Source organism: Sorghum bicolor, chromosome 1 (genome assembly GCF_000003195.3).
Source record: "Sorghum bicolor cultivar BTx623 chromosome 1, Sorghum_bicolor_NCBIv3, whole genome shotgun sequence".
NCBI classification, from domain to species: domain Eukaryota; kingdom Viridiplantae; phylum Streptophyta; class Magnoliopsida; order Poales; family Poaceae; genus Sorghum; species Sorghum bicolor.
The window spans coordinates 62,512,631-62,535,656 of record NC_012870.2 but is presented as its reverse complement, the minus strand read 5'-3'; the positions used below and the strand labels follow the sequence as shown (position 1 = coordinate 62,535,656).

Here is a 23,026-nt window from a genome sequence, read left to right as displayed (position 1 = left end):
AGGAGGCTGCAGGGCATCACGGTCGTGAGGGGCATCGGCGGCGGCGAGGAGAGGTGGGTGGTGAGGTGCTGCGTGCCCGTGCCCGGCGGCGGCGCTTGGGACGACGAGGAGCACCGTGAGAAGATGCTGCTCGATGCAGCAGAATCGGCGTCAAGCGAGCAGAACGTCAAGGACGAGCTGCTGGTTGAGGTTGAGCAATTGCAAGGAGATGATGATGATGATGGTAATGTTGTTGATCCTGCTCCTAGCAGCTGGGACAGCGATTCGAGCTCTGATCTGTTCGATTTGGATCTTGAGTACAGATGATAGATGATGATGATGTCGTTGATCATCTCTTCCATCGTCTTTAGGCCGCCTGGATTCACATTTCTGGTTGGGAAACCAGGACTGAAGGGGTTTCTGAACCGAGATTGTAGCCCCTTTCTGCACCAGTGAATTAATATACTATACTATGTTATACAATATAGGATCAGAAATTAATCTAATAGTTAATTAGCTGTCAATATATACAATATATATCTACCTATATGTTGATCATCAAGCCTATTAACTTAGGCTAGAGCTAGCGTGTGACTGAACTACGTTCTGTGCCATGCATGTTCACGCTACTTTGCCTTTTGTATATATTGTCACGCGAATATGATGAATATATTGTGTGTTGTGTACATATATAGCCCACTACGCGCATTGCACGCAATAAATTGAGTATCTCATGAATGAACAATAATCGAGTGTACAGTTATATTAGTTACTTATTGTGGATCCGGCCTAGCTGCGTACTACGACTATATACAGCTGTTTGCATGTAGCTAGTAGTTCGATCGTGTTTGCTTTGCTTTTGTTATATGTCGCTGGCTGCATGTCCTATGCGGTACAACATAGATGCATGTACAAAATTAATTAGCATCTCTAATTAAAGCTTTGTGATGATATTGCAAAGACTGTATATCGATCGAAGGCATGGAAAGCTGGATGTTGGTGTTGGTGTTGGCGACGGCAAAAGGAATCACAAGAGAGTATGGCCCATGCTATGTGTTTATGTGCATGATGCAGTGGTGTACGTACGTGTACGTGAGCATGCCGTCTGTTGTAGGGACACTAAGGCCGTGTTTAGTTTTTGAAGGGAAAAATTTTGCAACATTGTAGCACTTTCGTTTGTTTGTGGTAATTATTGTCTAATTATAGACTAACTAGGCTCAAAAGATTCGTCTCATAAATTTTGACCAAACTGTGTAATTAGTTTTTATTTTCGTCTATATTTAATACTCCATACATACGTCTAAAGATTCGATGTGATGGAAAATCTTGAAAAGTTTTGGATTTTGGGGTGGAAGAGTAAGGCCTTGTTTAGTTCCCAAAATTTGTTGGTTAGAGTATTGTAGCTCTTTCGTTTTTATTAGATAAACATTATCCAATTATGGAGTAACTAGGCTCAAAAGATTCATCTCGTGATTTACAGACAAACTGTATAATTAGTTTTTGTTTTTATCTATATTTAATACTCCATATATGTGCCGCAAGATTCGATGTGAGACCCAATGCAAGGTCTCTCTGCTGGACAATCTTATCCCTTGCTTGCAATCTAGCTGCACCTGTCCATCTACATGTTATCGGTGTCGTTGTTGTGCTGTGTTAAATGAGTGTCTCCTTCGCTTCATACCACACGCCTATTACATACATTGGACACGTGCATCAATTGCTCGACGATCGGCTGGCTACATAGGAGTACATACGCATGTGTGTGTGTGTTTACGTGAATCATAGCGTTACCAAATAATGTGGCAGATAGGCCAGATTTGTTCAGTGTAGTGGACTAGTAGACAATCCGTGATATAATCTGATATTTGCGTGTGTAGCAACCAAGTCGTTGTAGTATAGTGGTGAGTATTCCCGCCTGTCACGCGGGTGACCCGGGTTCGATCCCCGGCAACGGCGCAATTTTTTTTGTCTTCTGTTTTTTTATTTATTTCTTCTTATTATTTAATTAAATTAAAAAAAATGACGTGGGGTTTTTAACATGCCGCGTCGAATCAGAATTTCAAAGGTGTTTTCTACCGCATCGTGTGAACATTCACACCTACAACAGGACAACTCGAGTCTGCAGCTTTCATTGAGGACTGAGGAACAGGCGAACAGCTACGTACGTATGTGTACTGCATAAAAGTTATGTATAAGAATGCATAAATTTCGACATCATCACTAGATCGAGTCCTACAGATTCAACACGAATGATGCAGTTTAGAACTTCAACATATCGTGACATTACTGACAATTTTCGAAAATACATTTCAAATAAATATGATTCGATCCTGGCAGCTGGACGTCATGCCAATGGTTCCAAACATACTCCCTCCATCTCAAAAAAAAAACCGTTCAGACATCGGTCTTTTTGAGGCGGAGGGAGTACATGATAATAGCCCAACTATTATTAGCTAATGAGTTGTTAGCATCTCCAACAGTTTCCTAATACAACGTGGTCATCCAATATCGCTTTCTAGATTTACTGGGAAGATAATGCAGCAGTACCCTAATATATCTTTCCCAATACCCATATGAAAGATAAGAGAAAATATGACTGAAAAGTGGTAGTTGAGATGGTCCCCCCATGGTATTGGGGAAGTTGTATCTCCCCCTTTCTTTGAGGGGAGATGAGAGAAATATTGGTGGCCACAAAAAAGAGAGAGAGATATTGGGGGACGCTAAAGAAGAAAAAGTAGTACATCACTTCCAATATGATAGTTTTATGGGGATGAGGACGGTATTGGAGGACTGTTGAGATGCTCTCTATTAGTAGATTTAGTGCTGCTAATAGTTGCTAATAGGTACCAACCACTTATTAGTAACCTAGGTCTTGTTTAGTTACATCCAAGATCTAAAATTTTTTTAAGATTTCCCATTACATCGAATCTTATGACACATACATAGAGTATTAAATATAGATAAAAAATAACTAATTGCACAATTTATCTATAATTTGCGAGACAAAACTTTTAAACCTAGTTAGTTCATGGTTGAACAATAATTGCTAAATACAAACGAAAGTGGTATAGTACCTCAATCCAAAAGGTTTTTTTTATCTAAACAAGGCCCTGGATCAAATCAACCCATACTACCAATTGGCAACTATTAGCTACCTAACTAGTAATGCTAGTAGATCCAAACTAAGTCCTAACAATACAACAATATTGTTAGAGATAATGTTGATGAAGAAAGCTAAAAAAACATTTTTCTTTGAGATCTGTGCAAACTGCACAGTACTCTTATATATTGGGCCTTGTTTACTTCCACCAAAAACCTAAAATTTTTCAAGATTTCTCGTCACATCGAATCTTTAGGCGGATGCATAGAGTATTAAATATAGACGAAAATAAAAACTAATTGCACAGTTTGGTTGGAATTTACGAGACGAATCTTTTGAGCCTAGTTAGTCTATAGTTGGACAATAATTATTATAAACAAACGAAAGTGCTACAGTGTCGCGAAATTTTTTCGCTAAGGAACTAAACACGGCCTTGATGAAGAAAGCTAAAAAAACATGCGTAATGAATACTATATGTACCACCTTTACATTTTCCTTGAAATGAGTACTTCATCAGATCGATGACAAAGAGATGTTAAACTTTGTTTTCAGGCACGGAGTATACATGTGTAGAGAAATTTTATAATGATTGGAAAAAACATGGACCATCCATCGCGTAAAATTGGACGGTGCAAAAACATTAATTCGTCGCTTTTGCTAGTAACACTTCGGTGCAAAATATCCTCATTATTTCTATCCTTTTTATTTTTTTAATTGACAAGGTAATGCAAAAGCCTATTTATTATTATTGTGTTGACATGAACAAGTTTACAATATGTGATATAGCTGGTATTTCGTGTTTATCGGTGTCCTCAATAGCAGGAAAAAGAACAACATTTATCATTATTTCTCTAAATTCATTTAAACTTTTTAATTCTTTTCAAATTCTATCCGATAGTTCAGATGTACTGTATATAATATATCGTGTTTATTGACTGATTTTTTTCGTCAATAACATAAATCCTGGTTAGAAGATGACAGATCTTTCCTAAAAATTTTCCAAGCCTTTTGTAGTGAACTGATTTTGTGTTTGTGTGTGTTTGTAAGGGTTATTGTCCCCTTTTCTTCTCTTAATACAAAGAAACACAACTCTCCTGTTTTCAAGAAAAAAAAAATTCTCATTCTTTATGTGTGCTTATATGATTTTAGATTTGTTGCAACTAATAGACTGTCCTAGTGACACTTTATAAATGTTACCACACGGCACACCCCTTCGTTAAGAAAAACCCAGAGGATGCCATCTCCCCATGGTCGAACTTTTTTTTAATACTCCATTCGTTCTAAACTACAAGACGTTTTGATTTTTCTAATACGTTGTTTTTACTATGTATCTACGTAGTGTATATCAAAGTGCATAGCTATGAACCTAGTAAAGTCAAAAGGTCTTATAATTTGGAATGGAGGGAGTAATTGATACCCACACCCCTGGATATCCCATCGGATAGTAACTTCTACGAAGTACTTTTCTGCATATTCAGAAATGATTGGACTCTGGAGTCACAGTGCTTTTCCAGTTCAAAACTAGATGAATTGAAAGTAAACTCTCATTCACAAACATGAAACTTCTGGTTGTTTCTTCCATATTCCTATTGTTTACCCTGCTGTATTGCTGCATCACTCTCAGGTAATCTACTTTCTAATTGTGTCCTCCCTTAAAACTACCATCATCACACCACCTGCATTGCAAAGAATTTGTTCATTGTTGAGACTTACAAACATTCAAGTACAACAAGAGGATGTACAGCAGCAAGAAGGTCAAGCAAAAGAAGTCTTGTCATCACCATACCAAGTAAATATTGCATTTCTGTAATCCTGTATGAATGTACCACTCCAATCAAATTCCTATTCTACACCAGAACCTTGCTGCAAATGGCCAAAACAAAAGGGGTTGAATTCATGTACGGTTAGTATATCACCAAAAGAACAATGCACATTAATCCCCATAAGAGGAAAATGCATCTTGTCTCACCGAGCATGCCCTGATGTCCTGGCACCCGCATAACAGTTTACCATTGAGCAAGTCTGTGGCCTGGAATGCACCGCCTCCATCGCTTCTCTGGAATATTTCAGTTCAAAAATAATGTCAGCCTCATCCTGTAGAGAATCTGAAAATGCTGAAGAGTGCTTCTGAAAACAACTAGAGAGAAAATTCCATATGTTTCAAAGAAAATGAGGTGCTGGTCTTCTTTCGAATTTCTGAAAATTCTTGTCAAAAGATTGGACTTTCATATGCTAAGTACCTTGTAGTAATCAACCGCAACAAAATTAGCCCATCGATTCCCCGCTGCGCCGTAGCATGTATTCACCATGTCAATAAGATTCTGGGAATGCTGCAGACATGCTGTAAACTTCACAGGGACCGATGGGAAGTAGTTCATGAGGACCAGCGATTTAGTGTTGTCATTGAGAGGAGCAGACTCAGCTCGGTTCGAGCATTTCCCAGCATCCATCCCATCATCACCATCTGAGATCAAGTGAAATAGTATGTTATATTCAAACATACCAGTGGCATTTAATTGAACTGCAATCTACCAAACAAAAAGAAAAGAGAACAGGTACCGATGCCTCACAATTATTCTCAACCATGAAATTCCACTGGTAAGCAATGCCTTCTGTACTCTGCTTCGAGCTGATGGAGGTGAACACCAGGAGTCGCTGGTTGCTCGCGACCATGTCGCTGACAAGTGGCCAGTCCTGACCGTTCTGAGGCATTTTAGACACTGGGAACCAGTACTTCAACAGACCAGAGGCGTTGAACACATTCGTTAGTCCATTCGGCGCGTGGACATAGTCTTCCAGGATTATAGTGACGATTTCGGACGGATTTGCCGAAAGGAATGCTTCGATCTCCTTGAAAGTGTCCAGTGCAGGTTCCTACAATGGCCCAGAGTATGGTAAAAAAAAAACTCAGCGTAGTCTGAAATGCATTCAGTTGAGATGTTAAAGCCATGCTCAGTGTACTCACGAATGCAGTGAAGTCGTTGCATTTCCCTCCACTTGAATGGCACAACCATACGTCGTTTTTGAAGTCATACGTGTCGAGCATCAGTGCCCGGACTCCATTCTGCATATCAGAAGAATGTGAATTCCATTCCGGGTGGAAAGATGCAGGAGCAGGGTATTTGAAATGATCAGAGAATCAGAAGGGACATTACGTTCAACTGATCAGTGACCGTATCTTCCTGGTTGTCAAAGGTGACGCGTGGGATTCCGGTGTGCGAGGGCTCCCCGACGATGGCGTATGAGTTGTGCGTCGTGAGGTAGGCATACTTGTTGAAGGGCAACGAGTTGTTCTGAGCGACAAGATGCATTCAGAATGTGAGTCTATTCAGTACATGGGAGAACGAAGTATGAGTCATCTTTGCACATGATAGATATCGTCCTGGACTAGTTTGTGCAAATGAATCCTTTTTCGGATATATCATGGATGTGCTGAATTGATTGGTAATCGATGGAGAAGGTAACTGACTGGGCGTGCCAGAAATGATAATAAACAAACAAATGACACGAATTGTTATCTAGCAGAATCGTAATCCAACCGCACAATTTCTCGACAAATTAATAACTGCTCGCCGTCCGTTTTGCGGCACTAGCCGAACAACTCCTAGAAGAGAAGAAATAAGGCAAGAAACGAAGGGGAGGCCCGGCGGCGGCAAAGCTTACAATGAGCTGGAAGGGGTTGGTGGCGGCGGAGCGGACGCAGTGGGAGCCGGAGAACTTGGGCTCGCAGTCGAAGCACCACTGGCCGGCGCCGCAGTCGGCGGTCGTGGAGCAGGTGTCCCCCACCTGGAAGAAGAACCCGCTAAGGCTCATCAAACCACTAATCAATCCATCCAGGGAAGAAAAAAAAGAGAGAGAGGATTTTTCCGACGGGTTAGTTAGTTCTTGGGCGTCCGCCGCCGCTTGCTTACATTGGCAGCCGCAGGTCGGAGGAGGCCGAGCAAGAAGAGGAGGAGCAGGAGCGGCGGCGCGAGCACAACCCGAACAGGCGCCGCTGTAAAGGAACGGGAGCGGCCCATGTGCCTTTGCTGGTCCGCCCAACCCCAACCACCTCCTGTGAAATCTGTTGGAAGGTGGAGAGAAAGGAAGAGCGGCGACAAAGAATAATGCTGTTCAGGATTCCTCAAGGTCTCCGTCCACCTTGGACTAATCAACAAATCAAGAGAGATTGTTGGGGGAGGTGGTTGGAGTGCAGGGTTAGCTTAGCTTTGTCCCAAGATTTATACTACTGCAACTACTCCAGGACTGCCAGCAGTAGATTGAGTACATACTGTACAGTACAGATCGCAGATGGATTTGCAGCAACGGAAGGCAAATGCTTGCTGAATTCAGACGAGGGATGGCCGTGCGGATTTGGCAACTACACTGTCAGTGCTCGTTTTGCTCATACTCCTACGTACAAAATCAGATAGTCCTCCTGCTGTAACGACCGATTATTATATATATTAATAAATGATGGATTTATTTTGATTTTTATATAGAAAAGAAAGAAACTTGTTGGCGTCCGTCTGTGGCAGCTGCCGCGGATCCCCATCATGTGAATGTGAGAATGAATTCATCAAATTTCTCATCGTCCGGTCGGGGTTGGTGTTGCTTCCAAGGCGGGCTGTTTGTTGGGTGGCCAAGAGCCCAAGACTCCGGCTTCGTCAGGTCGCCGCTGCTTGATGTGGTCGAAGTCAAAGGATGACAAAAACGCTGCTGAGTCTGAGGTCGTCAGCCCATGCAGGCAGGCGCGCGCCACACACGAATCAGTCCTGGATACTGGCTCCATTCGGCAATAGAGCATCTCAACTTTTTATGCAATTGGACTATGCATTTTAAAAATTTGCCAAATATCTTAAAATTTACTCTCCAATAGTTATGCATTTGACTTATGCATTTTGGCAAACTTGGCATTTGATGGACCAAACTTGGCATTTTTGCATAAGCACAATGGCTTGGCAATTTTGATATCCTGAGTTTCCTGGAGTCCTTGTCGTGCGCGACCTCCCCATGCGCTGCGGTAGTTTCCCGCGAGGACTCCTCCTCCCCGCGCGAACTCTTTTTTCCCGCGCGACGTGAACTCTGCGACCTGCGACTTCGTGGACTACTGGCGCGCGACGGAACTCTGGCGAACTGCGACTTCGTGGACTGGCAGACCGGGAGGCCGCGATTCACAGAAACGGCGGTGACTTGCGACTTCGTGGACTGTCGGTGACGGGCGACGGAAATTCCCGCGCAGAGGAAAAATCTCGCGTAAAGCGCGCCAAACAAAAGAAAGATCGCGGACAAAAATAGTTGGGTCCACTATTTTGGGAAATGCCAAGTCAAAAATGTCAAACACTTGGAGATGGACTTATTTTTCCTTTGGCAAAATATTTAGAGACTTGACAAATTCCAACAAATGGCAAATTCTAATTGCATAACTGTTGAAGATGCTCTTATACGGCACGGCATATGAGTAGCGTTGGCTATTTGTTCGAAGAGAAAAACACTAAATAGCTAGCAAAAGGAAACAAATATATAATCCTCAAACTATTTAGGATGGACCATTTTATCTCCTAAACTATAAAATCGGATATTTTATCTCCAAAACTTTTAAAACCGGTCAAATAATCCCCTCAAGCGGTTTTGAGTATGGATTTGTTCTTTTTTATTTATTTTTGTTGAATCTTTAAAAAATCATAATAAATCATAAAAAAAATCATAAAGTAGAAAAGCAAATTTTGTTGGACTCTCCATGAGCAAATCTACACAATAAACATATAATACGGTATGCAAAGTTTCTGCTATAGCTTCATATCTATGTTTTTCCTATAATTTATTAGAATAATTCATATATGCAGTTTCTATGGTCCAATTATGATGAAATTTTTGTGGTGAGCTAATTATTTTCTAGTTGAAGTATAGTAAATATTTCATACCCATTGAATCACGTATAACTTAGTTATAAATTTATTTAGCTTTATTCTTGTTAAATCTATGCTTTATCTATAACTAAGTTATACATGATCCAATGAATATAAAATTTTTACCATAGTTCAAATATACAATAATGAGCCCACTATAAAAATTTCACCATAATTGGACTATATAAACCACATATATAAATTATTTTATTTAATTATAGAAAAAACATAAATTTAAAGTTACAGCAAAAACTTTGTACTAAAGTATACTATATTGTATGTTCACTGCGTAGATTTACTCATCCGGAGTCCGATAAAATTAGAATTTTCATTTTGTGATTTTTCTGTGATTTGTTATGATTTTTCAAAAATTTGACGAAAATAAATAAAAAAGAAAAAGGCAAAACCACCTCTAAAACCACTCGAGAGGGTTATTTGACCGGTTTTAAAAAAGTTAGGGATAAAATGTTTAGGTTATAGTTCAAGGAGTAAAGTAAACTACACTACATAGTTGAAGAGGTTATATAGACTTTTTGCTAGCAGAAAGCGAACAGAACAGCTACAGCAGTTGTAGCCGCTTTTTATTAGAGCTATGCACTAGTTAGTTTGTAGTACTTTCTAGGACGACTGTGTCATGTATTATTGCAGCCACTACTACTAAATACTTATTGGGATCCCAGAGCTAAAAATAGCTCATCTTGTGAAAATAGATTAAACATGAGCTAATTATATGTTAATTAGAGCTAATAAATTCTAACCAGAAATTATTCCCCATTAGCTCTTATTAATTTAAAATTAGCCCACGTTTTAGGTGGTCTAATTGGTATAACATAGACTAATTATTAGCTCTCATATCCAAACATGCTCTGAGTCACAAGCTGACTGGCTAAATAGAAGATACGATACCAACTCATACCGCTGCACCTTTCAAAAAAAAAATGTTTTCGCTACAAGATCTAACGTTATTTAATACTCTACTATTATAGTTTCTATATTGATTTGCTACAAAACAATAAAAATACTATAGAATATTTAGGTGATTTCAATTTTGTTACGTGATTTTTTGTTAGATGATTTCATTTGGTACCGACTTGTCCATCCAAACAAAAGACGAAATATCTCAAGCAATAGAAAATGTTTCTGGTTATAATTCAACAATTTTATGGTAGCACTCACAAGACCATCAAAACGTGCATTTATGTGTAACTCTTGATAATAGAGGCAAATTGACTAAAAGGATACCCAAAAGTTTTTTTTGTATGATTTAGGTTGTAATTAGGCATGCCTTTGGCAAACTTTAGAATTTTCACCAGTATTAGCTCTCGATCGTTTGGCATGGATTAAGGCTAAGAACTATTTCAGCTAATTAATGTTAAATACAAATAAATCTATCATTCCAACTGGAACTGTTCCAAACGAGTCCTATTAGTTCAAATCCAGCCTTTACTTATTTTAAAAGTTTTCTCGAACAATTATGTTGCTGATCGATCTGCTCCTACGGTCCTACCAAAAGGTAGTAAAAATCTAATAAAAACATAGCAGGCGGGTGTGGCACAATCATCGGCCGGGTGGGGTTCAAGCACCCCTGCCGCTTTTGCGATAATGAAGCCTTTAGTTTAGTCCTTTCTAATTTCTATAGACATGGAAGATAAAAATGAGTCGCTCTAGAGATTAAAGATGACTTGAACCCTTTCGTATGAATTCTAGATTCGTCGATGAATGTGTAGTAGATGGGAATTCAATAAAAAAATGTGCATAATGTTTTACCATGGCTAGTTTTTTTTTGTTGCAAATTACCATGGCTAATTCTGAATGGATATTGTGCATACAATTTACTACTATATAATCAAACCATTATGTTATTCATGGGATAATCTCTGACCCCTTTTATTTATGTTACTCATCCTGTTCGTTTGATTGAAAAGTCATCAGCACTGTTTACTGATTTATTGTAAAACAAAATATTACTGAATGTTTAACAGATTCGATCGATAGATAAACTCAAGCGAACATACTTGACTGTCTTTTGTTACCCGGGGCACATGAGATGTGCGCTCATTGGGGCTAGCGTCTTAATTTGTTACTGTCAACGACGACAAGCAAACTAAGCATATGCTTATAGGCAACGACGTTGACGTGCCACTAATTTCCGATAATGCAATGCGTTGACGTTTTTGTATGGATTACTTGTTAACTTCGCCACTATTGATAGATTCAGTGCGTTAGGAGGCCACACAGGGACTCATCCTATAATCTAGGAACTTTATTATACGACCCAAGAAAAAAAAACTATTATGCTTTCCTTGACGTTACTCGTCTTCAAAAGGAGAATAAACAGAGCGCGTTCAGCTGATCTGCCGACCATGTATTGTGTATACACACAAGTTATAAGATGCTTCAGAGTGCAAAATAATAAAAAAAAAAAAACACAGCCGTTTGGCTGGAGGATTGGCATGGGATGGAACAGTCCTATCCCAGATTTGCTAGCGTTTGGTTGAGAGCGGAGGGATTGCAATCAGCCCTCGAAAGGGCTTTGTTTCGGTTTGGTAGGAATTAGAGGGGGATTGAAAGGAATTCAGCGTTGTTCGGTTAATGCCTTCTACAAGGGGATTGGAGAGGATGCGACAGATTTTGACATTATAGGATTTAATCAGTCTCAATCCCTTCCCATCTCCTTTAATACCACTCGAGCAACTCCAACAGATATAATATCTATGTTATCTAGGCTATTTTTACATTTTCAAAGCAAAAATTAAAGTCCAACGTATATGTTATCTGGTTTGCTAAAATAACAAGTTTGCTATTCTTAATCTTTTGATTGTCATATATAGCATATTGTACTCACTAGCTATCCTATACAAAGACTATTGTGCAACTCTATGCTTTGAGTGAGTTTTTTATTTTATACAATAGCTAAATCTTATAGTTTATAATATAATTTTACATAGTCTCTTGGAAATGCTCCCAAACCAAAACAAAGTCTTGAGGATTCAAATGCATCCCCCTGTCTTGAACAAAATTTATCTCTGGCTCGGGCAGGGGTTGGAACGTTTCCACCCAAATCCACGTTGATCTAGGAGGAAACAAGCCATGCCACCTTTCAATTTTATGAACAATTTTTCTAATAATGTCAAAAATCCTAAGTTTTTAAAGCTTTTTGTGGGAGTGAGATTGCGTATTGCATGCAATGTAAGGTCAAACTTATTAAAGTCAACACTTTCCCTTCTTACCCTATTTTCACAATATTGTAATGGATGCCTTCTAATTATTTTGGAATTTATGTTTGCAAAGGCCAAAATATTTCAAAAGCTTTTGGTTTGAACCTATAGTATTACATAAACAAAAAATTTGGAAAACATTTCATAAAATTCTGTTTATGAAATAAAAGGTCATTTATTTATTCTCCAGAAATAAAATGGAGTTATGAGTATTTGTTCCTAAACTTGTCCAAGTGAGTATTTATTTTACCAAAAATTCCTAAACATATGTTTGACTCTTGATTTTTCCTAAAACAAAACTAAAGCTAGGGGCAAGTTCGAACTTGAGTTGAATCTCAAAATTCAAACCCAGACATGTTATACTTCTTTTCCTGCTCTCTCTAATTTTGTAAGTTAAATTGTGCACTCATCTAGCAGGTATGCATGCACGTGAATCGTGTATCTTTCTAGTTTGATTCAAATTTAATTTAGAGTTATCTTCATTTTTAAAGGCTTGATTGAAGAACATTATCTTAGTATAAACTAGAAGAATACCCCACGCGTTGCTGCGGAAATTCTGTGAATTATGTGGCATAATCACATGGATAAATAAAAATTTATGTGTCTTACTGACGTGGACATTACAATTGTATGGCTAATGGATTTTAGTTGTGTGTGTTAGTGGATTGCTTAGTTGGACAACTTGTATATTGAGAAAAATATAGTGACTTGCTGGTATGAACACTACAATTACATAAACTAGTGAATTTTTTAATTATATGTAACAGTAGATTGTTTAGTTGAACAACTTACGTATTGATTAAAAGAAATAGGCAGTGAGGTTTAAGATGGAAAAAAAAAACCTTTTCCCTAACAAAAACAGCCAACGCGCCGTTTCTGGTCCAAGCCTCCACTTCCTTTTCCACTTGCTTCCCGGTCCAGCCCGTAAGAAGAATGCCATGCCACCTAAGCCTCGGCCCAGCTGCCCAGCATGCCGCCTCTCAGCCCCCTCCACGGCAGGCTCGGCCCATGCCGCCTAATTCTAGGCCCAGTTTGCATTCCATTGTTTTTGTCCCGTGCGCTGCATGCGAGAGGAGGAGACATCGGCGTTCGCTAGTGTCCCACAGGGCAGCCACAGCGAGGGCCTCGTTCATTTCTTCTCCGTCATATATATACTCATACATCGCTAGTCAAAGTTTTGTTTTGTTCGGTTGCCAATCAAAGTTTTTTTTTTTTTTTTGAAAAAAGGGGTTGCCAATCAAAGGTTGGAGGTGACTGAGTAGGGATCGCTGCTTCCCACCGTTTTGGGTTTCTCTCTTTCAAAATTTGTGAGGTGATAATGGACATTGTATTTCAGAAATATAGTAATATGAATTTTGTACAACTGATTTTAATACAACTTTGTATTTCTTATGTTAATTTATTATTATATGTCCTTACCTATCAACATATATATTGGTAAAAACTACGATGTACCTTTTAACATTTACTATGGGGCTAGCTACCCCGGCCCCTCATAGGATTTGAAATTTTAAATCATCTTGAATGCGGAGAAACAAAAAAAGATAAATCATATTGAATGGGTAAATTAAACAAACTAGGATAATTGAGTGGAGTGAACTGAACCAAATGATAGTTTATGGAATTATCTAGACATAGGCCATACTTAAGGGTAGTAATTTGGACTTCTTCCAAATAAAAAAATGAAAATGAAAGTGATTAAGAGCATCAAACATCTCATCGGAACAACTTTCAAATAATGAAAAGTGAGTGTATAGAGTCTGGTCTCGCAAAGAAAACCATCTAGCTACCTTACCAATTTATATGTGTGTGAATTGGTTGGTTAGAGAGTCGTGTAAGAAAGTGACCAAAATACAATGGTTTGCCCATTCTATGCAAAAAAAAAGGACTAGGTAGTTGGTATATATCAGCTAACTATTTTGCTTCTTTAAGCCATATTTAGTTAGAATTTAGACTTGTAGAGGGTTCCATTGATTATAACATGTGTCTTTAAGCAATGCAGTGTAAAAATCGTTTGTGTGGTTGTGTAAGAAAAAGCATCAAACATACTTATGCATTACAAGGGACGTACAACTTATTAGAGCATATCCAAGAGTATTTCTAAAATTTACTTTTAAAATTATCATTTGGAGAGTCATTTGAGTAAAAACGCTTTCTATATCTTTGTACCTTATAACCGTTTTTCTATATCTTATGCACACCCTAGAGAGCCATTCTCGCTCTTTATCTTTGAATAGCGAGAAATCTGGAATAAAGGATGTTTGCATTTGGAGATCCAATTAAAAAAAAGCAACTAGAGGGTATTTTTTCCACCAAAGTCTTCGTAACCAATAATTTGGAAGAATATAAAGAGTTACTTGGAGTTGCTCTGTACTTGATCACCTGGATCAACTTGTGCTAATGGTAATGAGTTAGCTATCTTTGTCGTAGGTAATTGGATTGGTCCAACCTTTATTCAACCAAATAAAATAAATTGCAATGATCAAATAAATAATAGGTGTAATAAACGACTAATATCATATGAAAAATTTATCAGGGGTTGCTTTAATTTAAATGGCCGTTTGTACATATTGTTGCTGACATATACTGACATTCACTTTTATTTACACAAGCACAACACCACACACAAGAACACACTTTGCACATAGTATCAACATTGATGGAAAACTGGTAAATTTTAATTATGATTCACAAACTCACCACAGACACATTATTGATGATAGATGTGTCGTCACACCACTAAGGAAATAGCCAGATCATTGAGATAGAGGTGGGGAGGAGGACGACGTAGTCACCAAATCAATGTTTATTTCTTATTACTGGTGCCTATTTGGATGGCAAGCTAGCATTGACATAACAAACATATTGGGTCAATCTTTTTGTAGTACTCCGTATCTTCTTCAGTGGTGCCTCATGCATGTGTCAAGACAAACGTTTGGCATCTTGTGTTATATATTAGCTCATATATATAGCTAATAAATGACTTTTGTTGTAGAATAAATCAGTGGCGGAGCTCGTCAATTTCTACGTCTAGGGCCACTAGGAAACCATGTATACTACGAGTCCACCACATCGGATCAAAATAGCTCACAATTAAATACATAAGTTTAGCTGATATTCAATTATATGCTTAAATCCACAACATAATTTCTTTTTATCTCAGATGATGGTTTGGCTTAGGAACAGGAGTGATAAAATTTTAATGTAATATCCTTTTTACTGTGCAACTCTAAAAATCGATATTTCATTGATGAAATTTTTAGAGAGAGGATAAGCCAAGAATTGGTTCCGAAAACCGGAATGTACGAGTAGTCCATGCTCATGCACTTGCGGCTGACGGCCTAGTGCCCTGCCCACAGTCCCACACACAGACGTGCTCTGTGGCGACGCACGGCGCGTCTCTGACGGTCAGATAGACATCTTCTTGCGACTAGTGACTAGCGACGGCCAGCATGGGCTGAGACCCCGAGTTGCCGGCCAATATAGTTGTTGCCTAGTGGGTTGACGAGCGACAGGCAGAGCTGTAGTGGGGATTTGCGGCGTGGCATGAGACGCGGAGTGAGAGTCACGACGATGCCCGTGAAGTTAGGACTCAGATTGCTCTCTCCTCTCTCTCTCTCTCTCTCTCCATTTGGGCCTGATGATTTAATTTCAATGCTTAGAATTACTTCAAAGCCAGAAATTGACACATGGTATAAGAGACATTTTGGGCCACACCTAGGGCCACGGCCCCAGTTGCCCCAGGCTTATATCCGCCCCTGGAATAAATGGCAACTCGTAATTAAAGAAATTGTGACTCAGAGAAAGAGAGAGACGGACACAAAAATCTATATGTGGTGCACACATCAAAAGTTCAAACTTCAAACACACAACAGGAACTGACATGGTCAGTTTATTCGCATAGATCATGACAGCATGAGAAGGTGTGTACTCGTGCAATTGCAGGAAAAAATAACCATATATCTCCTACAACTAAAAAGAATAAAGTGTGGACAATTTTTGGTGCAACATTTGTTGATTCGTCCGTCTGCCTCCTCCCTTGCGATACCGCGACTATTCTTCTTTCCAAGGGCCGGCAGGTGGGACCACGCCCCCGCGATGCCCTCGTCCTCCCTTCCCATGGCACACACGCCTCTCCTCTCTCCGTGCTCACATGGCTCTCCACGCGCTCATCCATGTCGCCGTCGCACCCTCCCCACACCGCCACCATTCCATAGATAGACACCGTGCCCATGCCATGGCCGTGCTTTCCCCACGCCTCGCCCCTATCTAACTCAGTTTTTCCGTAACCCTACACCGCCGCCAGCCGCACTTTGCTTCTCCCCTCCACCCTTTCACGTTCCATCATGATGTCACCCTACCACAACCCTCCACCTTCGTTCGCCGGAGCCCCAGCTGAAAGCCCTAGTTTGGTTTTGGATAATTGATGAAACCCTTGTACTAACCTCTATGCTAAGTGTGTGTAGACTTAATGAGGTTGGTACAAGCCAAGTGATGGAGCAAGTAATGATCATGGTGATGATGGTGATGACCACAAGATGATCAAGTGCTCAACTTGGAAAAGAAAAAAGAGAAAAACAAAACCCTATGGAGATCAAGGCAAAGGTATTGCTTAGGGTTTTGGTTTTGGTGATCAAGACACCATAGAGGGTGTGATCACATTTAGGATAGATAGCCGTACTATAAAGAGGGGAATTCTTTGGCTAAGCGGTTATCGAGTGCCACTAGGTGTCTTTGTTCATGTGCATGCTTTTAGAACCTAGTGAGCTAACTTAACTCCTTCAAAGAAAATGATTGTGAAAATGCTAACACACGTGCACTTGTTGGTACACACGTTGTGGTGTTGGCACACTTTGAGAAGGAGGTGGAGTTTAAAGGGTAGAGAGAGGATGGGTTCGATTCGGCGCTTTTCGAGAAAATGAAGTGCATATTTTCTATTGCGCCAGTGGGAAATTTAGAGAAGTCGCGGGAGTGTTTCTCGCTGAGAAAACACTCACCGGACGCTGGCTTCTGGAGCACCGGACGCTGCATCTGAGCGTCCGGTGCAGACAGTGCCTGGCCCAGCTAGGGTAAGGCACCGGACGCTGGCTCGAGCGTCCGGTGGTGCGCGACCGGTGTGCGGGCGTTTTGCGTCCCTCTCTGCGCATGAGTCTGGTGTGCACCGGACGCGTCCGGTGCTATCTTGCTCAGCGTCCTTTGCACTGCAGGTTACCGTTAGATTCTGACACGCGGCTGACGTTGGAGCACCGGACGCATGTGTTGAGCATCCGGTGCCCCTTTAAGAGCGTCCGGTGACCCCGCAGTTTGCCCAGTGAAAGAGCCAACGGCTCTATTTGCTTGAAGGGTTATAAATACGTGTTTGGCCGGCTTGGGGCTGACCCTCTTGGCATTCTAACATGCTAGACATCCTTGTGAGCCTAAGCAAACACCTCCCACTCATCTCCTTCATAGATTATACATCTTTGTGAGATTGGGAGTGATTCCAAGTGCATTTGCTTGAGTGATTGCATCTAGTGGCACTTGGGGATCGATCTAGCTGCGGTTTTCTTATTACTCTTGGTGGTTGCCGCCACCTAGACGGCTTGGAGCAGCGGAGGAGGATTGGCACGAGTTGGTGATTGCTCGTGGCCATCTCCCGGTGATTGTGAGAGGTTTGTGCCTACCTCGACGGAGAGCCAAAGGCAACATTAGTGGATTGCTCGTGTCATTGAGCTACCTCACTTGTGGGTAGATTCTTGTGGTGTCCTAGTGAGGACGAGGTTCGTGCTACACCTCTTAGCCACCGAACCACCAAGTGTTGGTCGACACAACGGGGACGTAGCGTGCCGGCAAGCACGTGAACCTCGGGAGAAAAATCGGTGTCTCAATTGTGATTGATTGGCATTCTCCCGGTGCTTGATTGTTGATATATTTGGTGATTGGTTCATCCCCTACACGGCGGTATAAATATCTTTTCCTCTCCTTTCACTTACCGCAAAGTAGTGTAACTAGTTTTAGTTGCTAGTTTTGACTTGTGTAGTTAAGCTCACTAGTGTAACTTGTAGAAGACCTAGAGCTTGTGTGCTTAGTGATCATAGCAACTAGAATTGTTGGATAGGTGGCTTGCAAACACCCCCTTTAGAGCTAGAGCAAAAAGCTTCGCTTTGTTATTTACTAACCTCTTGCTCTAGTATTTTTGTAGAATTTTTAAATAGGCTATTCACCCCCCCCCCTCTAGCCATATTAGGATCTTTCAAGTGGTATCAGAGCCGTGGTCACCGTTTGTGAAGGCTTAACAACCTTGGTGCTCAAATTATGGCTCAAATAGTGTTCAACCATGTTGGGGGCAAGCCACCGTTCTTTGATGGCACAAGTTCTTTTGACTATTGGAAGAGAAAGATGAAAATGTATCTTGGATCAATAAATGATAGAGTGTGGGAAGTCACCGAAAATGACTTTGTGATTCTTGATCCGGCTAACCCCACCGACAATGAGAGAGCAAACAAGCAATACAATACAATGGCTCTCAACACAATCTACAATAGCATTGATTCAAAGGTATTTGAACTAGAATTGTTGGATAGATGGCTTGCAAACACCCCCTTTAGAGCTAGAGCAAAAAGCTTCGCTTTGTTATTTACTAACCTCTTGCTCTAGTATTTTTGTAGAATTTTTAAATAGGCTATTCACCCCCCCCCCTCTAGCCATATTAGGCTAAACCCTAAACCCCCCCCCCCTCTAAACAGGCTGGCTCCAGCCTCCGGGCTCCGTCAGGCACCAAGCAGGTGCCACAGTCTGCCAGTCGTGGAGTCACATGGTAAAGGCAGCAGCGGCCCTCCTCCTCCCGGCTTCTAATGCTCCATGCCCATGCCCGACAGATGGTCTGCGTTGCTGCACCTGGCCGGCTCCCAATTGCAGGTTCCCCGAGCCATGGCCTCTCAACTCCATGAGTTATGTATGTGCGTATGTTGTATTCTTCTCTAACCTCAAGTTGTCTGTTAAAAATATTAATAGAGTGTGCTGTTTGATTTAGGCAACAGTATCAAGATACAGAGCACATGAAATCTTGGTGCGAGCCAATTCTTATCTGTGTTTTTTTGCCTTTGATTTTTGGTATGCAATGCTAGAGTAATTTTTAGGCAAAAAAATCATTCAGTACCAAAGGTCTCCAAACAAAAATGATATGTTAAGTCACTCAACCAGAATATAAAATTATGTCAAAAATATATTAACACTTATGATTTGTTTATCTGTTAGCAGACTGATGGAAATAAAGATTAAGAGGCCGCGTATGTTTGTGGCCAACTTTAATTATAATAAAAGAAATTTCAGTGATTTCTCATTAGTTGTCGTACACATGTCTAAATTGTTCAAATTCGAAGCAAATTCATTTTCGTCAGCTTGAACAGAAATTCAAAAGATCTTAGTTTTATTAAAATGCAGGATGCCCTTATCTCTTTATAAGAGATGAAAGGGAGGCAAGGATGACTGGAATCTTTGCGGGGCTTTATGGAGATCTTAACAGGTTAAAGTTCGAGGACAAACACCTTAGTGACTATGTGTCCAGTCGAGGTATAAGCTAACGCCTTTTCTGAATCCCCTTTAATGATGCAATCTTCATTTGCTTCCAAAATGATGGGATCTCACCTGAAAGAAACTTCCTAGATTGCCGATTTCTACTGCACGTTTGCATTTCAGCTCAGCCTTCCTAATTCTTTGTATGCAATGACTTGTGGGATACTGGGACTTGGGAACTAATGTTTATGATAATAGAGGCAATGGATGAACTACCAAGTGTAACTATAATATACTTTGTGCACAATTTATTTTGTTTGTTCTGCCCTTATTTTAAATCCCAATTATTTTTGAGGTGCAAAATTCTTTCTGTTGTATTTCTAGAATCATTGATGCTTGTGTGGCTTCTCAGATCCTGGCTTACTGTTATGTTTTTACTTAGAATAATGGATTGCATAATCAGGCACTCAAAATAGTAGGTTGCTGCTCTTTAATAATGTATTTTCTGTAAAATCGATAATGGGAGATGATATGGATTTTTTGTATTTTGTTGTCAGGCCCACATATGGGAGTCTAATTGATGTTGTTGTAGGATCAGAGTGACGCAGTGATCTACTACATCTGTGGGCTTGCCTGGTGACTTGTAGGATCAGAGTGACGCAGTGATACTACATCTGTGGGCTTGCCTGGTGACTTCCCAAAGTAAGGAATTGGATTGTAAGCACTATTATTCTCTGGTTCAGATTCTTATCCATGATTTTGTTAATCCTAAAGTTATATGTTTAAATATATGTCTTAGAATACACTAACAAAACTCTTGTAAGACCTATCTCCTTTTATGTTAATGGGTTTAGAGTATTGCTAATTTCTTGTATTATTTTCTCCATCTTGCAGGTATGTGTCTGTGGGAAGAAGGTGGTTGAATGGTGATTTTAGCAAGGTTGCCAAGGATGGTCATTTTGCTGGTTCAAGAACCAGAGAGATGTTCCAATTAGTTATGTCAGATTTGAAAGCCAAAGTAAGTGAACTGAAACATAGACCTCAATAATAAATATAGTATCATAGCAAAACATAATCTTTCAAAAAAAAATAGCAAAACCTTGATGAGAAATAGCACAACTTGCAAAGAGAAATAGCATAATCTTTGAAACTGTAAATCCAAATAAATTGTTCTGTAGACCTGCTTCGTGTGTTGGTTGTTAGATGTTGTTGACCACATGCAGATGTTTTGAGTTATTGTAGGAATCATCCTCTTTTCATTACCAATTTATGATGTGAGAGAACTGTTCCTATGAAATCAAGAATAGAAGGTATTATCTTTTCTAGGTCACTGAGATCTGAATAAAATTGTGCAAGCTACTCAGCACCACTTTGTAAATATCAGAGTCCTGTAATAGTGACCACCATTTTCCTAATTTGACAGCAAAGCCCTTTAAATTTTCTGCTTTGTCCATACCAGACAGGTAGACATAGATTAACATATTAATTTGACTGGTGTAACTAGGGAAATGAGTCATCACATGAAAGCTCTGAGGTAGTTAAGGTGTGATGAAGTTTTGATTTGTTGCATTCTAGGTGATAATTTTTGTATTTATGCCCTGTTTTCCATGTGTTATCGATCTTGTCAACCTCTTACTATAGTACATAATTGGTGTTGTTCCCATGCCAAAGTTATATCCATGCTAACAACTAATATACATTATGCATAACTTTGATGCTTTTAGAGTCTGAATCATTAGTTGATATATGAGATTACCGTTTGTTGTGATGGTCTCATTCTTTGAGACATATTTTCATTTTTTCATAATGTTGTTATCAATCCTAGCGAGATGCTTGCTCTTGCAAAAGACAATGTAATGAAAAGTTGACACTTAAGATCGTTTATCTCTATAATATAGAGCAGATTGATGCCTTTTCTAGCAAAATATTTTCGGTTCATGAGTTGGCCAGAGTGCCATGTCTGAAGTGCTGTTGATGCCTCCTATTATCTGACTAATTAAAAATTTAAATTTTGATTGAGATAGAAATAAAAGGATTGCCCATCCACAAACTGTTGCTAGCACCTTATTTGCTACTACAGTATCAGGCCACAGATTAGCATGAGAATATCTTGGCAAACAATTTGTTTTTGCAACCTTACAGATGCTTGTTGCAACCCTATGCTTGGAACCCACAACCCAGCCCTCCAAAAAGTTAACACTAAGATCATTTATCTCTCTAATATAGACCAGATTGTTGCCTTTCCACCAGAGTATTTTCCACTCATGAGTTGGCTGGGGTTCAGAGTATTGCGTCTGAGGTGATGGAATTGTTCGCTGAAATGCCCTCAAGGTAATATGTTTTAGTTTCTCGATGACTTTTTAGTGAATTTGAGGTGGATTCCATTGTTTTCTTTCGTTTGGGTTTGAACTAGAGTGGCAGCTATGTGCTCTCAACTTTTTCTTCATGAGTGATCAATCATGTGCTATTGCCATTTAAATGAAAGAAAATGCAGATATGTTGTTTAAGCTCTTGCAGATCAACTTGCTATAGAGCTGTTGAAACTTGAGAGGCACTTGCAGACTTTTTCTCACATGATAAAAAGAGGTCGTGAGATGTTACTTGGAGAAATGGATGAATTTGTGTTGCTTTCTGTTTCGAGTTTTGAACTTTCAACTTGCAGATGCCGCATGCTAAACTGTGGCGGTACATTGCCTGCTGACAATGGAGGAAGTTGGTGATGAAGATTGGCTCAAGAGGGTGCTATAGATGCATGGTCAGGACTCATGAGGCTGTGGGGGCCCTCATGTTTACAAAGGCCAAACTGAGCAACAATGCTTGCAAGGAGCTCATCGAGGCAGCATGGGACATTGCTGACCAAAGGTATAGACATGTAGTATAATAGTGTTATCTGCACTCTACGAACCATCTTTTTTGTTCCTGGTTACATATGTTCTTCTCTTCTATTGCAGTTTAAATCCTGAAGGTAGAATCACACTACAAAAATTCAAAGAAATCCTATCTCAAGTATTTGTTGGCCAAACTTGCGTCCTATAAGGCTTCCGTCATCTTGTCAAAGCAGGTGATCCCTACCAGGATGACCACCATTCTTTACAGGAATCACTCTCTTTCATGGATAAAGTGAAGGTACACATCTGCTCCTTGTTTGAGGCATTATGGCTTGGTGTTCATGGTTGTTTTTACTTGATGTGCATTTCCTTTGTGTTTGTAGGCGTCATCTAAATCCGATGAAGATTATGAAGATTTTTTTGGTCATCATATCTGAGTCAATGGCAAAAAAGATCACTGATCAAGAGACATACCTAAAGGCGTTTGTCTTTCTTAGTGGTTTGTCGAGAACAATTAAA

The 23,026-nt window shown here is 39.9% G+C and overlaps 1 protein-coding gene, 1 long non-coding RNA gene and 1 other non-coding gene across 4 annotated transcripts; 2 read left to right on the top strand and 1 right to left on the bottom strand.

Annotated features, from left to right (window-relative positions):
* Positions 1,864-1,935, top strand: TRNAD-GUC. Its single transcript has one exon. It is a non-coding gene; the product is annotated as a tRNA-Asp (tRNA).
* LOC8070043 (PI-PLC X domain-containing protein At5g67130) lies at positions 4,529-7,256 on the bottom strand. Its single transcript, XM_002465085.2, has 9 exons — positions 6,991-7,256; positions 6,743-6,865; positions 6,235-6,372; positions 6,045-6,143; positions 5,650-5,953; positions 5,320-5,543; positions 5,049-5,135; positions 4,866-4,942; positions 4,529-4,755 (listed from the first exon to the last, which is right to left on the bottom strand). Exons 1-8 carry the CDS (start codon positions 7,096-7,098, stop codon positions 4,922-4,924), a joined length of 1,104 nt encoding a protein of 367 aa, XP_002465130.1. The 5' UTR covers positions 7,099-7,256; the 3' UTR covers positions 4,529-4,755; positions 4,866-4,921.
* On the top strand, positions 18,913-22,951 carry LOC110436019. 2 transcript variants are annotated; one of them, XR_002453715.1, is made up of 9 exons: positions 18,913-19,119; positions 19,198-19,233; positions 19,608-19,736; positions 20,272-20,381; positions 20,574-20,697; positions 21,906-22,010; positions 22,342-22,541; positions 22,631-22,805; positions 22,891-22,951. It is a non-coding gene; the product is annotated as an uncharacterized LOC110436019 (long non-coding RNA). The 2 variants fall into 2 exon arrangements; XR_002453714.1 differs by lacking the exon at positions 19,198-19,233 and having other exon boundaries at positions 18,913-19,123; positions 20,574-22,010.